Source organism: Synchytrium microbalum (assembly GCF_006535985.1).
Source record: "Synchytrium microbalum strain JEL517 chromosome Unknown SmJEL517_scf0029, whole genome shotgun sequence".
Lineage (NCBI taxonomy): Eukaryota > Fungi > Chytridiomycota > Chytridiomycetes > Synchytriales > Synchytriaceae > Synchytrium > Synchytrium microbalum.
In genome coordinates, this window is record NW_022158378.1 from 195092 (window position 1) to 210337 (window position 15246).

The following is a 15246-nucleotide window of genomic DNA, read 5'->3' on the forward strand; positions in this document are numbered from 1 at the left end:
ACTAGTTAAACTTGAGAAACTAGTAACTGGTTGTGGTGGTCATCAAGTCATGCTGTTGCCCTTGCTCAAGAAACGACATTGCGTTCTCCACTTCTATTCTAGCTTTAACAATAGCATCCTGCACCAGCATCTCCTGATGTTCTAATGCACTCAAGTCATGCGCATACAAAGTATCCATCCGTTTCTTGGTATGATAAAGTGCTCGTTGGTATGCATCGTCCAATCCAATACTAGCTGCTTTCTTAACTGGTGGTTGATCGGATGCTACAGAAGGCTGTTCGTTTACTACTCTGTCCTGATGATGAGACACCCGGTGCACGGTATCAATAGCAGCGTCTAATCGGTTGGCGATTTGAAGGACGGAATAGACGTTAAACACCGTCAAAGTAGCTGCAGTTACGAGTACAAACACAAGCAATCGAGATGCGGATGATGAAGGCGCTGATAATCCATCGTCGGATTTACGTTGGTTTCGAGCAGTAGTGGCAGGCTCGGTTGATTTTTCCCGACAAAGACGAGATCTTGGACTGCCGGTATTTATACTTGGTAGATTGGCAGCAGCGATAACCGAAGCAGACCGCTTCAGTGATCCAGATCGTTTCATTTGATAAACACCTATTATGGCCTCGTAGGCAGTCTTGACCAATTTGGCAACCAGCTCACATACTGATACTGGGAATGACATTAGCAGCCCACAGAAAATAGCAGCAAACCATCCTTGGATTCCGGCGATTACTTGGTTGTCATCGACGGGCTGGATGGCTGAGACAGAGCTGACAGTCCGTTTATGATGGGATGATGATGTTGGTGATGTTTCGGACGATGCAGTAGTAGCGGCTAAGTCTACAACCTTCCAATTGCCAGACTTTGTTTTTCGATGATGGTGGGAATGGTTGCGACGATGACGGATTATAACTGGTGATGCAGTCGTTTTGACAAGTGCTATTGCGGCTGCATGAGACATGGATGGTGTTGCATGAGATGCACTGAGACCATGTTCTTGGATTGTGGCGATTAGGTCTTTGGCGAAAGATGTGTATGATTCCAGTAAGGATTGTTCGATCTTATCTAATACATGCAAAAACAATGAAATGAGAAATTTGAATTTGAAAGATTTTCAAAATTTGAAACAACACATACCTTTCATCAACGCATTCTTCCTTACAAACTCAACTTTGGCCGTAACTTTAACTCTCGTCTTGCCCAACGTCGTATGATACATGCAGACTCGTTTAACAAACTGGAATGAGTCTCCAAACGGCGCTTGTGGTGTCTTGACTGTTGACTCGACGACATACACATCCTCATCATCCTGCTTCAAAATCACTTGTCGCTCAAAACATGGCGTCGATGTCTTGTTTGGCCTTTGCGCAAAATTATACGTGACTTCCCGTGCAGACCACTTGCCATCCCTGAGTTCCCAATCACTAGCTCTAAAGTCTGTTGCACCACGTCGGGTATGTACGTCACGAAGGATACATCCAGTCGGAGCAAACACGGAGTGGAAGAGATTCTTGACATTCATGTCGACGGTTTCGTCTAGTAACGTTGTTTCAGGGTGTGTCTCACATCCACATTCGTTCTTGCTTGGTGGTGGTAGTCCACTTCCCAATTTCTTCAACCCAGTACCAGATAATGAAACGCCGTCAGTCTCTTTACTATCTCTACGACGAGTTTCCGCTTCAACTACTTTATAGAGAGCGGTGACTGCTGGAGATGATAATATTGTGGTTTCAGGTATTGACTTTTTTGACAATGAAGCACTCGATGTTTGTTCAGCCAACAAAGATTGTCTCAATCCTGACTCTGGAAGCGTATTCGTAATCCCAAGACTAGGACCACCGTCCGAAGCTCCCTGCGGCACAAACCGTCTGAAGAAATCATTCATATTATTCACCAGCGATCCAGAATACTGTGCCGCTATAGACGGTCTTGCTTGCCCCCTCGGACTATTATTCAAAGAATCAACAGACGTGTTCTTAACAGGCAACGTCTCTGCAAATATGTCTGCCTTTCCAGAAAGTACGCCTAATGGATCCAGCATGGCGGCTGCTGGTGTCGAAGCTGGTATCCGCGGTGGTGACAAGTCATTACTATGCCGAGGCTGTGAGTCGTGGCTGTTACGTGGTGGAAGGTCTCGTGGTGCTGAAGATGGAAGCGATACTGCCGAGTTTCGATTCGACAAGCTATGTGTTGGTGGTTGAGGTGGTGGTGTTGGTTGAAGTTGGCTAGGTGCGGGTGGTGCTGAAATTGGCAAAGGTATTGATTTGGTTGAGGCGGTGGTGGAGCTCGATGCATTTTGAGTATTGTTGATTGTAAGGGTTTGTTGCGTAGTCTCACTCGAAAGCTTTTGAGACTCTGATGATCGGGGGAGGGTTATCGTATGCTGAGATATTTGCTTGACGGGACCTGTATGCCTTTCTGGAGACAGGAAACCAGACTGGCCGTCAGATGCGATTTCGCTCTCTGAGACAGACCGTCTGAGTTCGTTCGATGTTGGTAGTGCTGCTAACGTAACAACCTCAGGAATACTAGAAAGGTTACAAAGCCGTCAGTCACAGTCATACGAGACTATGGAAAACAATGTTTGATTTACTTGGCTAGTTTATCCTGCGAAGGCGACCTCGACACAGGCAACTTCCCCTTCCTATGAACGGGCGAACTAGCTCTACTCTCATCAGTATCTGACTCGACACCATGTATAGCAAACGTGGTAATCCCGGCATCACTCGACGTATCATTCGGATTTGACATTTGTGACGCAGAGCGTAATCTTCCACCCACCAACTCTCGGTCTCTATCTTCGATTGAAGCATCTTCAGACATTGGAGATGGGGTATGTTCACGTTTAGGAGACCATGAATCCATCATATCAGTATAAGCATTGTCTCGTCGTAGAAAACTTGTTAGAATGTACTATTGTTGCGAAGAAAAGTGTGAATAATCAGTCAGGTGCGACAAGTGAGATATACCTCTTACACGACTAGTAGAAGTTTTAATACGGATGGCATTGGGTATGATACCAGCAGTAAGCTTCTTTTCAACTGATGTGACATCTGTCCACGGAAGACTAACTTTAGCTCCCTTCCCAAATATCTTTCCATAGAAGCTGATATGGTTGTTGGACACATAACATTTTCCCTGCCACAAGACTTCCTTTTCTAGAGCGCATCGATACACTATTTTCCAAATATGTTAGAGTCTAGGATACTAACACCAACCAATGCGTCGTACCTGAAACAAGGTGATCACTAGCAATAGTAGCAAACTCCTTTTTGAATTTCCTAATATCCTTCTCACTGACTCCATGCAACGATACTTTGCAAGAGCCTGAATTCGTTTCACTCTCGTGCTCCTCGTTCAGCTCATCACCGATACTTATGGAGGGCGGAGACATAATAGAGACCTCTTCCGATTTATAATTGAGTATCGAAGAGACATCCGGCTCACTTTGAGCAATCTTCTTGAGGGTAGGTTCCCTCATCGTTGTGTTTTTCGCCAAAAAAATCTTCACTCAGACGCAATATGCTAGTGTCCTTCACACTCAAAAGCGATGCATTGAAAACACGTCCAATTCACTGTTTTGGAATGAAGCACCGACTGAATTTCTTGTCATTTTAGGTTGCGAGCATGGAAGAAATTCTTGCTAGCCCAATCATTTACCAATTTCCGAAAATTCTGGACACTGCAAATTCTGTGAACTCGACGCATAAATGGGCATTTATTTGCCATCATCCCGTATACATATCGAGCTATAAAGCGCTAGCGCTTTTAACTGCCCTGCTTGTGTATGAAGCTGCTGACAGCTAGACTGCAGCACGAGTCTGATGCCATTGAAACTACAGAGGACGATTCAAAGACTGATGGACCATGTGTTGTTTACAAGAGAGTGGTTCTACAACTCGACACTGCACCTAAAGCTCCACAAACCTCTTGAGCCCCTTCGTGTTTTGAGAATAGACAGACGAAGACACCATTTCTGCTATTATCCAACGCGTTCATCATGAGATATCTGGTAATTCGTTGAGGAAATCACGTCGATATGCCGTCTTTACACATAGCATTGGTTCTGAGTACCTTCATTTCTTCTGCGCACCTAAGTCTTGAGTGCTGCTTCCAACTCCACAGATAATTCACTACAAGACACTGCAACAACGGAGACAATCATCTTGAAAGTTCATAATCGTATATTTTGAAAGATAATGGTGGGGTTAAAGAAGCAGCAACTGACAAGTCCAGGACATAATTACAAATTTGGAATCTCTCTAATGCTTGCTACCAGCCACAGCGGCAACTACAGAAAGAGGTTGTTAGATCATTCCGAACCCTCCTATATACTTATAAACATGAAACTCACTGATGATGATGAGAATGATGGTAACAACGATTCCTCCTATAATCAATTTCACCTTGGTATCCTTCCACCACATTGCAGATCGGACTTTTGAAGCTCCTCGTTTGAATTGCATTGATGATTCTTGCAAGTTTTCTATGCAAAGGAGAGTGATGAGGATGTTGATTGTTTTGTCAATATACACTTGAGCTACACGTGGTGACTCGGGGCTTGTTTCTGACACTTTGTTCGTCGGAATGACAGATATGAGTAGCCATGATCATTCTGATTATGTCTCTTTGTCTCTAAACTCGTTGCCTCTCCCATATCATGTTTGCAAGCCCTTTGGGCAACAACTTTTACATACCAGTCTTGTTTTGGAGGGTATCCAAGTTCTCTCCTCGTTGCAGGACCTTGGATATGTTTTCCTAACAGATCCAAAGTTCATTATTAGTTATTTAGTCTTGATGCACTGCGACATGAGCGGCAAGCCATTCTCGAGATTCCAAAAAGTCGACCAAAATGAGGAGAAGGGGCTTACTTGCATTATTCCCACGACTTCATCGACTTGAGATTGGACTCTAGTGAATAGAATGTTGCTTTTTAGTTACCGTACGTTCTTGTATGAAAGATGTTGCAAATGGCTGTTGCGTTTAGAAATTTAAGCTCTTCACATAAAGAGACTAGGGAAGGAGGGACGGAAGTAGTTACCCTGCAGCTTTACTTGTTGCCATTGTTCGAGTATGTCCTCCGCTCATATAATACTAAGAAAGGGTAGTGCTTGTCTGTTTCAAAGCTTGTTGCTGTGCTGTGTGTAGTTTTTGCTGGCACTGACGAATTCGGGGACTGCTTGTCACGATGTGAACGAAAAACAAGCGGATGAAAGAGAACAATTTGCGGTTTATATTGCTATAGGAAGTCACATTCGCGTGATGCAATATCAAAGCACTGGCGACTCGACCGTGATTTTCGCAATCCACAACCAACAGTTGACGGTCTGCTGTGACGAATTCGATGAACAGGCTGTTATGTGAGGCTGTAAAGAATACACAATACAGTTGACCCAACTGCGAGTGCCATGACTTTGAATGACTGTTTGTAGCTGCGTGCAAGTGTGCAAAGCGGCATGGATCCCAACAATTTACTCCAAAGCAATTGCGTACGGGCGCAATCACTCCTAGCCTTCTATACGAATTTCCAGCTGACATGCCTCACATTTGAGGGATAGTGGAGCGTGAATAGGTTCTAGATCTAGTGAATCCGGTACCAGGCCGCAACATCGAGGTAACCTCAAAAAAATTCACTGAAAAGCACTAGATCAACTGGCAAAAGTCTTGCCTCTGAAAGCATACATTCCATAGAACTAGGACCCATTAGCCTCTCCATCATCACATTCTCACGTTCCTTTTCACTCACACCGATCTTGTCTTTCGCTTGGCTTGGTATTCTTCGACTTGCTCGCTCCACCATACGAGAAACGGCCTTCTAGATATAATAAAGTTGCCAAGGTTTGCATTTATTTACGTACATTAGATACACTTGTCCTAGAAGGAGCCCTGTCGCCTGTATCTCTTGCCCTTGGTGGTTGCCTTGGCAGAGCTTGTGGCCTCAATACTAGTTAGCGGATATGAGCTCAAACAATTCAACCATCGACGATGGAAGCATCTCTGATGCAAACCCTGTAAGTTACCCCCATACTTTACACATGCATCTCGCAGTGCTTGCCTGCATTAGTTGCCCAAGCAACCCTCCTAGGCTACTTTCTGCCTTCCTTGATTCTCACACCATCTTTTCCCATATTTTTTAAATAGATGTACAAGATAATAGGCATTGTTTTGGCCTTATCTAGTGGCATATTCATTGGTAATCATTACTTTGCACCGCTCTTCAAACCCCGACAAGCAATGACACAGGCTTGCAGTGTACCAACAACTTTCATGTTTTGTAGGTGCTTCGTTTGTATTCACCAAAAAGGCTTTATTGGTATGTACTAACAGCAATCAAAGTATCGGGCTTGGCACGGACACGTTGTTGCTCGTGAACTGGCAGCGTCTCCGCAATGTTCTCACATACATTCAATCCAACAGGCTACCAGCCATCTCAGAACAGCTGAAAAGGAACATCCATATTTGAGCTCCCCACTGTGGTGGGCCGGTATGGTTTTGACTATACTCGGAGAAGTCTTCAACCTAGTAGCATGTGCGTTATTCTTGCCCGTTATCGTGATTTTTTGCCCGAAATTAACGAGTCCTAATATCGCTTATTCTGCACAGACGCATTCGCACCAGCAGTACTAGTAACACCGCTGGGCGCCGTATCAGTCGTAGTCAGTGCATTCCTATCCAACTTTTTTCTCAAGGACTATTTATCCTTCTCTGGCAAAGTCGGGGCCGTGCAATGCTTGCTCGGTGCCACACTAGTAGTATTGCATGCTCCAGTCAACACTCCAACACAAACTGTGGCTGAAATATGGAATTATATCAAGGGTGTTGGGTTTATAGTGTATGCCATGTTAATGATTGTAGGGATTCTAGTGCTGATATTCTATGCGGCACCGAGATGGGGGGAGACACAACCCATCGTGTACATAGCTGTTTGCTCTATTAGTGGGTCGTTTGTGGTGCTGGCTGTCCAAGGTATGAACGTTTTCAGTTATGTCGCTTCATGAGCTGTGGGTTTTTTGTTGAAGCATCTCACACTTGACGCACCTGGAATTGGTCAAACCTTACTCTACACTTTCCCTTAGGCTTTGGATCTGCCGTAGTCTACAGCTTCACACACTGGAACACTGGCAACCAATTCAAAGACCCAGGCCTGTACGGCCTCCTCGCATTCGTCATAGTCCTCGTAATCATACAAATCAACTATCTAAACAAGGCCCTGCACTACTTTACAACATCCATCGTAACACCCGTATACTACGTATCCTTCACAACAATGACCCTCGTATCCTCATCCATCCTATTCAACGGCTTCAACCCAGAAGGTGTCGTATCAGGTGTTACGCTCGTAGTCGGATGGTTTGTGATTGTCAGCGGTGTCGCCCTGCTGTTTAATTTCTCAAACAAGCTACAGAGAAAAGAAAAAGAGTTGGAACATCAGCAGTCGGAGAGTTCGTTGGGTGATAGTGGGTTTGAGGAAGCTGGGGTTATTGAAAGTCAGGATAAGCCGGTGGATGGGATTTCGATTGCTAGTCATGCTAAATCTAGTAACGTGTCTGGGGGTAGCAGACCACATATTCCGCACAGACGCCATTATCAGACATATGAGGAGGATGATTTTGATGCTGCGTTCCCGATAGGGTAAGCAAAAAAAAACTTGATTCTTCATGTCGAACATATAGAACTCACATTTCTCGTTTCAAACAGCTCACCAGCAGGCTTCATAATCTCCCCACGCTCCTCCCTCTACAGATCCCACCACCACCAATACAACCTCGACAACCCACCCACAACAGCCCCCTCTCTGCGCAAAAACTCATCTCCACCAGCGCCGTCAACAACATATGCTCCACAGCGCCAGCACTCGACACCAGCAGTCTCATTTGACACTGGTATATGGACTCCAGGTCTCAACAGAAGTCGCTCAGACGGCCACATACTGCATCAAGAGGGCGGGAGAGCGCCACGTGTTGCGGGACTAGTGAATACTAATATTATACCAGTCACTACTACCACGTCCTCTGCGTCATCCTCTGGCGACTCGACGTACTCGCAACCACCATCGCAGCTACCATATAATAATACCGGTGGTGGAAGGGGTGGCACGTATATGATGACGAATCAACCTATAAATAGTAGTAATAATAGCGGGGTAGTGACAAGTACATATCAGGCTAGGCCACCTAATGGAACACGGAAACCAAGTAATCCGCAGATGAGGGCTTCACCGCCTGTTGTATCGTCTCCGATAATGACTACTACAACAACTGCTGCAGGGGCAGGAGTTGTTATCCCTGCTCGTCGGCCGGCGGTTCCAGCTGCGGCATTCCCAGCACAAGGTCCGTATAGCAGGTCGCCGACTAATTGATTATGTGGTGTTGGAGAGGGCAACCGCATTATGTAAACATTTGGAGAAGAAAACAGTAAAACTCATATTATACAACTCTTTTCACACCTTTAATAATGAATTTGGAGAGTCTTTGGAGACTGTCATTGTGTCATTCTTCTTGCGTACGTATGGTTTTTTTGGCGATGACATTGTTTTATCAGAGTGCAAAATTATGTTCTTTGTTTTACAAGATGGTCCATAAATACAAAAAAAGTCCCAATACATACATGGGTAAAACTACATGGCAGCTAGTTCCTTGGCTTTAGTTGCCCGAAACCTACAAACGTGAGCCTACGAGAAAACGTGTCAGTCCACAACAAAAAAAACCCAAGTCAGCAAGATTTGTCAAAACACTAACACAACTCACATAGTCACAACTCGGACACTTGTACCCCTCCTCAACACTAACCTATCAGCGACCCATTCGCCATTAAACAACGACCTTGCCTGTCGTGCAATTCAATAGAGGTATGCAGTGGTTTTTTTTGCATCAAAACCGGTTGACTGGAAAACTTCGTCTCATTCGAGTCTCGGTATCTCGAAGATGCCATGTACAACCACCAACGTCAGATTCTCGTTTGGCAATATCAATGGCGTTTGAAAGTATGGCGACGCTCAAAGTTATTGAGTAGGCTTGAGCTTGAGCTTGATGGTTTGACAGCATCCATATTTGATGTACACAACTCTGAAAGGTCTAGAGAGGTTTCCGTAGCGTGGTAGAGAGACATCATGGATAATAAGAGTGGCATCTAGTCTTGATTTGAGCGACGGCTTGTTGGTAAAGCAAAAGACCAATGTGTTTCTGGTGTGGCGACGGATGCAGGAATGTTGAGGGTTTAGAAAGTGTCGTCATGCAAGCCCATACGCTCATCATTCATTGATTTCTTTCAAAGTATCGAGATCCGTCAATATCAAGTGTCATGAAGCTCTCTGATTTCCGAGCTACTGATCCATCATCTCGACAACTACATAGTTTGGATCCAGGAGCTTTCAATAGACTTCGATATCATCACAGATCATCACACGTAATAGAATACGCGTAATTTACAAAGGCAGCTCGTTTTTGACTCTGGTCTTTCACGTCTATCAAGTATTTGGAATGTGGGTTATAACCCGCACTCCAAATGTCGTGGCGATACAGCTAGAAAAGCCGTCAAAGTTCCGAGGTGGTATGTGATTCTAAACGTGAAACGGTTGTTAATCACCTATCGCCCTTATCGTATGGTCATTGTTCTGAGTGTCAAAATTCAAAAACTCAATTCCATTTTTGTGTTGTGATTGTTGTTGATTTGACAGCGCCTTTACTAACCGTTCATAATAGAAAACTCAACCACCGACCTATAAAATCGACCCCATGCATCTCCTACGTCGCGGTTGGTCCTGGTCGAGGACTGATACGCAACATCAATTCTCATGATACTAGAATTGCTGAATGTGCGTGGAAGAACGTTTGTCAGAAGATTCCGATTCTCACGCCCGAATTCGGCCAACTCAGGCTTCTGCTTGGCCCGCGAAACGTGATGCTTTTACACACCCTTACACGCTCAATCTCATACGGCAGATGGACTCAAATTTCGAAGGAAATCGAATCCCTAACTTCAGCCAACGTTGTAACGCTTCCCGCATTGCTTCAATGTATGGGTTGGTTTCATCGATATCGCCTGCCAGGAATTGGACTGATTTTTGGCCCTCTACTTGCAAATACGAATAATTTGAAAGACCAAAACTGAAACACAACCGTCTGCTGGAGTCAAAATCGATATTCTATTGCGTCAAACTACTGAAATCACTTTCTTCCACATCACCAACACAACAAAGGGGCTACATCCCATGCAGTTTGTTGCCTGCAGACGAGAAAGCAGTGGAGAATCCCCAATCACAGATCGGTTTTCTTTGTTGATGTTTGGATAACTACAGGAATTTTACTCGTATTTGAATGTAGATGAAAACATTCGGAACGGAGTGGTTTGTGCCTTCCCTGGCCGCTTTAACGGTCACTTTCCTTCAACCCAAATCCAATTTCGGCGATTCTCTCAATTTCCAAAATTCATTTTATCAATCCGACTAGTAGATAAAAAGAAATTGTAGCCCGTAGCCGGTCCAAGCTAGATAAAACAGTGGTCTGAGTTCCAAAATGAGCTTCCAACCACTTGAACTCGGTATGAAATTATTGAATTTGTGGTTTTCCCCCTACTTTTCAAAAACATTTGCATGATTCTGTAGTCTAACACCTCGACATTGTTGATAGAGACTCTCAAGCAAATCAACACTGGATTCTTCACCACATCTGCAAATGAATGGACGCTACTCCGATATATAAATTTGTTCAACACCCAGCTCCCACTTCACTCGACCTCCGAAAAGATTATCAGATCATACCGCAAGTGTCTCGGAGACGCTCTCAAGCTCGGCCTTCCAGATCAAGCTTCTACAGACAAGGTCAAAGCTCTTCAGAGCTCTATCGAGGTAAGATATACAGTTTGAGGAGGTAGAAAGGACCAAACCAGTAAATGGGCTAGTCAGCCGGCTTCTAGTACCATGCGGACAAAGCAATCCCTTTCTCGAGGTACCGCCTTGGGGGATGGAAGTTATAGGCTTGGGCTACTGGTCCATTCTGCGCTTAACATATGACAGCTTGGTGTTGGCAACAGCACCAGGTGGTGCCTTTCGGTGTATTCCGAACTGCACTAGACTACGTCTCGAGTCGGTAGCGTCAGTCTTTGTTCCCTGTTTTGGAACACCTCTCCTCTTTACCCATGTGGAAGCCTTGTACTTCCTGCTGTCGATTACTGAGTCCTTTGGACTGACACAAACTCTTTAAGCCTGATAGGGTAAACTATAGAGCTCGACTTGATGAGCTAGACAATACTGCCAGAGCTGCTCCACCACCAACTGTCTCAACAAGTCTTCCAAAACACTCGGCTGATAAAAGCGCTGATGAATTGCACGATGAGGTTGCTCGTAAGTTGTTTCGTCTGAATGGTGTTGTTGTTTGATTCTAATGTTTGGTGATGTGTCTGCTGTTTTGGTTGACACAAGACTTTTGAAAGCAGCCTCTGATTAGAAATTCCATTTTTATAGTCCAAGGATTGAAACGCCCTCACCTTGATGAAGTCCAAACCCTCATGTTAGAGATTGAGAAGCTCAAGCTTCAACTGGCAGTGGAGAGAGATTGCAACCAAAGGCTCCAACGAGAACGGGATGAGGACCGTGGTTATGAACGGATCCGAGTGCAAGCAGAAAGGGACCGGGAGGATAGAGTCCGAGCTAGTATCATTGCTATGGGAGACTCCCGTGTTTCTGATGCCCGTGAATGGGAAAGGCAAAAGGCTGCTCTGACCCAGGAAGTCCGATCTTGGAAGGGACGAGCTGAAAGATTCGAAGCTGTGGTAGACGCTCGAGGTCTTTGTGAATATGCAGCTTGTGTCGTTGCGTATGAGCGTTTTAACCTCAACCAACGAGCTCACCCCTTTGGGACGAGAGTCAATGTGACCGCAGAGCTTGACCAGTTGTTTCGGAGTGGCTTGGCCATACCAAGCCCCCACCCAACCGTATTCCAGAGGTTTGCAGACCATACTCTCAGAGTATGCAATGCAAATGGCTTGAACCACAACCAGCTGATGGAAGAGGGCCTTCGTTTGTATGGAGTCAGTGGCAGAGTACACGGTGGAGCAAACATTTCCAAGGTCTTTGCCAAGGAAATGTTTGATAACACCTGTGCTTTTGCTGCTACATGCGCAACCGCTGACTTCTTTGGGATCAAGTATCACTGGGTGGATGACGCAGGTGTCAAACACTTCAGTGATGACAAGGTCCCGTACCCACAGGTGGTACAACAAGCGACTGCTCAAACTACACCAGCTGGAAATGGCCAACCACCTCCTGTAGTCCCCGCTCCGCCTGGAAGCTCAGTGGTACCGCCACCTAATCCATCTTCTTCCTCAGCCTCCTCCTCAACACCAGCAGAACCAGCACCACCAGCACCAGAACTACCACCATCACTATCAACAACATCCACAACATCGTGGACCGCAACACCATCATAATCATCGTCTGGCCCTCTTTAGTCAATAAAAGTCAAACTCCCAAAAATATAGACCATTAAATTAATTTAGTCTTCTAATCATATAAATTAACAAGTTAAACTAAATTAAATATTAATAATTACACACGAGCTTCAAACCTTGTTGGTTCTCAAGTTGCTTCAAAAGTGCATGATTCTCAAATGTTCGCAAAGTGATCTAGTAAGCATCAGCTGCATCTATACGAGTAGATTGGACGTGTTTGACGCGTATTCAAATTCAGAACTCTTGATAACTAACCTTTGATTGAGCTTGACGTTCAGATTTCATCAAAGAATCACCAAGATGGCAGCCAGGAAAGGAAGAGACGATTCTCTCCAGCAGTAAATACACCGTTATCAACGTAAGAATATGCTTCATCAGTCTCCTCCTTGTTGATTTGTTGTACTTGAGAGCTAATTTCGAAATCGTTTCTTTTCACGAGCAGATGTCGATGAACAGTCTAGCTGGTGGCCCGAAAGCAATGATGACATATCAAAAGCAATCTCATACTGTAGTAGAATTCAACGTGAAATTGCAGCTAAAGGAGAAAGCCATTCGAGAACAAAAGCCAACTTCAAGACACATTCAAGCCATCAACAAGATCTTTGAAAAGTACTACTGAAAAACAGTAGATGACTTGCCGAAAATTGAACGTAAGCCTTTTACTGAAAAAAACGCTGCTGCTCTTGTAATCTGCAATGCACCTCACTTATGCGCCGTCAGCTTTGCGGCAGGTCGAGAAGGCAAAGCTTGAGAACTTTAACGCTATTGACGACAATATCCGAGTCAAAGAAAGACAAGATTGTGAATTGCAACCCAGTGAGAGATGCTTGCTGGAGCTTTGGTTGGAAGATTGCGGTCTAGCCCTATCAGACACCGTCAGGTCACCAAGACGAAAGCGAGCCTTTGAATAACTTTGATGATCGCTACAGCAACGCCCGGGACAAGAATGATGACGATCATGGATTTGAACCAAGTGAGACAAACATTCAGGAACATTAAATCTGGAGTTTTGGCTGATGTGAAATTCTTCCCTTAGATGTTCGGAGAGGTGTTCAACTTGGTAGCATGTACGCCATCTATCCCTTGACACTCTCCTATACATTGTCCCATACTAAAACTCAATTGTCTTACTGTCAACGCAGACCCATTCGCACCAGTAGTAGGAGTAACACGGCTGACGCAGTATCGGTTGTAGTCAGTGCATTCCTGTCCAACTTTTTTCTTAGGGACTATTTATCTTTAAGTGGTGAATTCGGGGCCGTGCAATGCTTGCTCCGTGCCACACTAGTAGTGTTGCATGCCCCAGTCAACACTCCAACACAGATCGTGGCTGAATTATGGAATTATATTTAGTGCTAATATTCTATGCGACACCGAGATGGGGAGAGACACAACCCATTGTGTATAAAGCGGTTTGTTCAATCGGTGGGTCGTGTGTGGTGCTGGCTGTTCAAGGTATGGAAGCTTTCAGTAATCCAGCTTGATTTGTGAAAGTCTTTTTGGTTGACGAAAACACAGTATAATGGTATGCTCACACTTTACGTTTCCTGAGTCTTTGGACATGCCGTAGTATACAGCGTCACACACTGGAACACTGGCAACCAATTCAAAGACTCAGGCCTCTTTCGTAATAGTCCTCGTAATCATCCAAATCAACTATCTAAACACAGCCCTCCACCACTTCACCACCTCCGTCGTAACACCCGTATATAACTTATCCTTCACAACCATGACCCTCGTATCCTCATCCATCTTACACAACGGCTTCACCCCAGAAGGTGTCGTATCATGTGTCACGCTTGTAGTTGGATGGTTTGTAATCGTCAGCGGTGTCACACTGCTCTTGAATTTCTCAAACAAGCTACAGAGAAAGAAGGAAAAAGAGTTGTAACATCAGCAGTCGGATCGCTCGTTGGGTGATAGTGGGGTTGAGGATGCTGGTGTTATTGAAAGTCAGGATACGGCGGTAAACGAGATTTCGATTGCTGGTCATGCTAAAACTAGTAACGTCTCTGTGGAAGCAGACCACATATCCCACACAGACGTCATTAACAGACATAAGAGGAGGATGATTTTGATGCAGCGGTCCCGTTGAGGTAAGCCAAAAAACCCTTGCCGATCGTGCTGAATGCCTAAAACTACGGGGTTCTCTTTCCCAATTCAGCTCACCAGCAGGCTTCAAAATCCCTCCACGCTCCTCCCTCCACAGATTCCTTCACCACCAGCACACCCTTGACAACCCACCCTCAACAGCCCTCTCTGCGCAAAAGCTCATCCCCACCAGCGCCATCAACAACATATGCTCCACAGCGCCAGCACTCGACACCAGCAGTCTCATTTGACACTGGAATATGGACTCCAGGTCTCAACAGAAGCCGCTTAGACGGCCATATGCTGCATCAGGAGGTTGAGAGAGCCCCACATGTTGCGGGACCAGTGAATACTAATATTATACTAGTTACTACAGCTACTACATCCACTGCTTCATCATCTGGTGACTCGACGTACTCGTAGCCGCTATCGCATCTACCATATAATAGTAATTCTGATATTGGTGGAATGCAGTTAATCACACGTATATGATGACGAATCAACCTATAAATAGCAGGAGTAATGGTGGGTAGTGACAAGCACATATCAGGCTGGACCACCAAATGGAACTCGGAATTCAAGTAATCCGCATATGAGACCATCACTTGCTGTGCAATTGCACACTTGTTATCACTCCTCCCCGGCCGGCGGTGCCAGCGGCTGCATTCCCAGCACCAAGTCCGTAAATTAGGTCGCCGACTAATT

At 45.0% G+C, this 15246-nt stretch overlaps 3 protein-coding genes across 3 annotated transcripts; 2 read left to right on the forward strand and 1 right to left on the reverse strand.

Moving 5' to 3' along the window:
• Nucleotides 1-19: 19 nt before the first annotated feature.
• SmJEL517_g04390 (uncharacterized protein) lies at nucleotides 20-3484 on the reverse strand (the record flags this gene model as incomplete). Its single annotated transcript, XM_031170318.1, has 5 exons — nucleotides 20-1068; nucleotides 1141-2531; nucleotides 2597-2916; nucleotides 2980-3179; nucleotides 3235-3484. 5 exons carry the CDS (start codon nucleotides 3482-3484, stop codon nucleotides 20-22), a joined length of 3210 nt encoding a protein of 1069 aa, XP_031023729.1.
• A 2476-nt stretch (nucleotides 3485-5960) lies between these two features.
• On the forward strand, nucleotides 5961-8362 carry SmJEL517_g04391 (uncharacterized protein; the record flags this gene model as incomplete). The annotated part of the gene is made up of 7 exons (XM_031170319.1): nucleotides 5961-6014; nucleotides 6145-6196; nucleotides 6282-6316; nucleotides 6421-6532; nucleotides 6607-6969; nucleotides 7080-7635; nucleotides 7702-8362. 7 exons carry the CDS (start codon nucleotides 5961-5963, stop codon nucleotides 8360-8362), a joined length of 1833 nt encoding a protein of 610 aa, XP_031023728.1.
• A 5046-nt stretch (nucleotides 8363-13408) lies between these two features.
• Nucleotides 13409-14964, forward strand: SmJEL517_g04392 (uncharacterized protein; the record flags this gene model as incomplete). Its single annotated transcript, XM_031170320.1, has 6 exons — nucleotides 13409-13423; nucleotides 13487-13517; nucleotides 13593-13615; nucleotides 14021-14266; nucleotides 14348-14540; nucleotides 14615-14964. 6 exons carry the CDS (start codon nucleotides 13409-13411, stop codon nucleotides 14962-14964), a joined length of 858 nt encoding a protein of 285 aa, XP_031023727.1.
• Nucleotides 14965-15246: the final 282 nt, after the last annotated feature.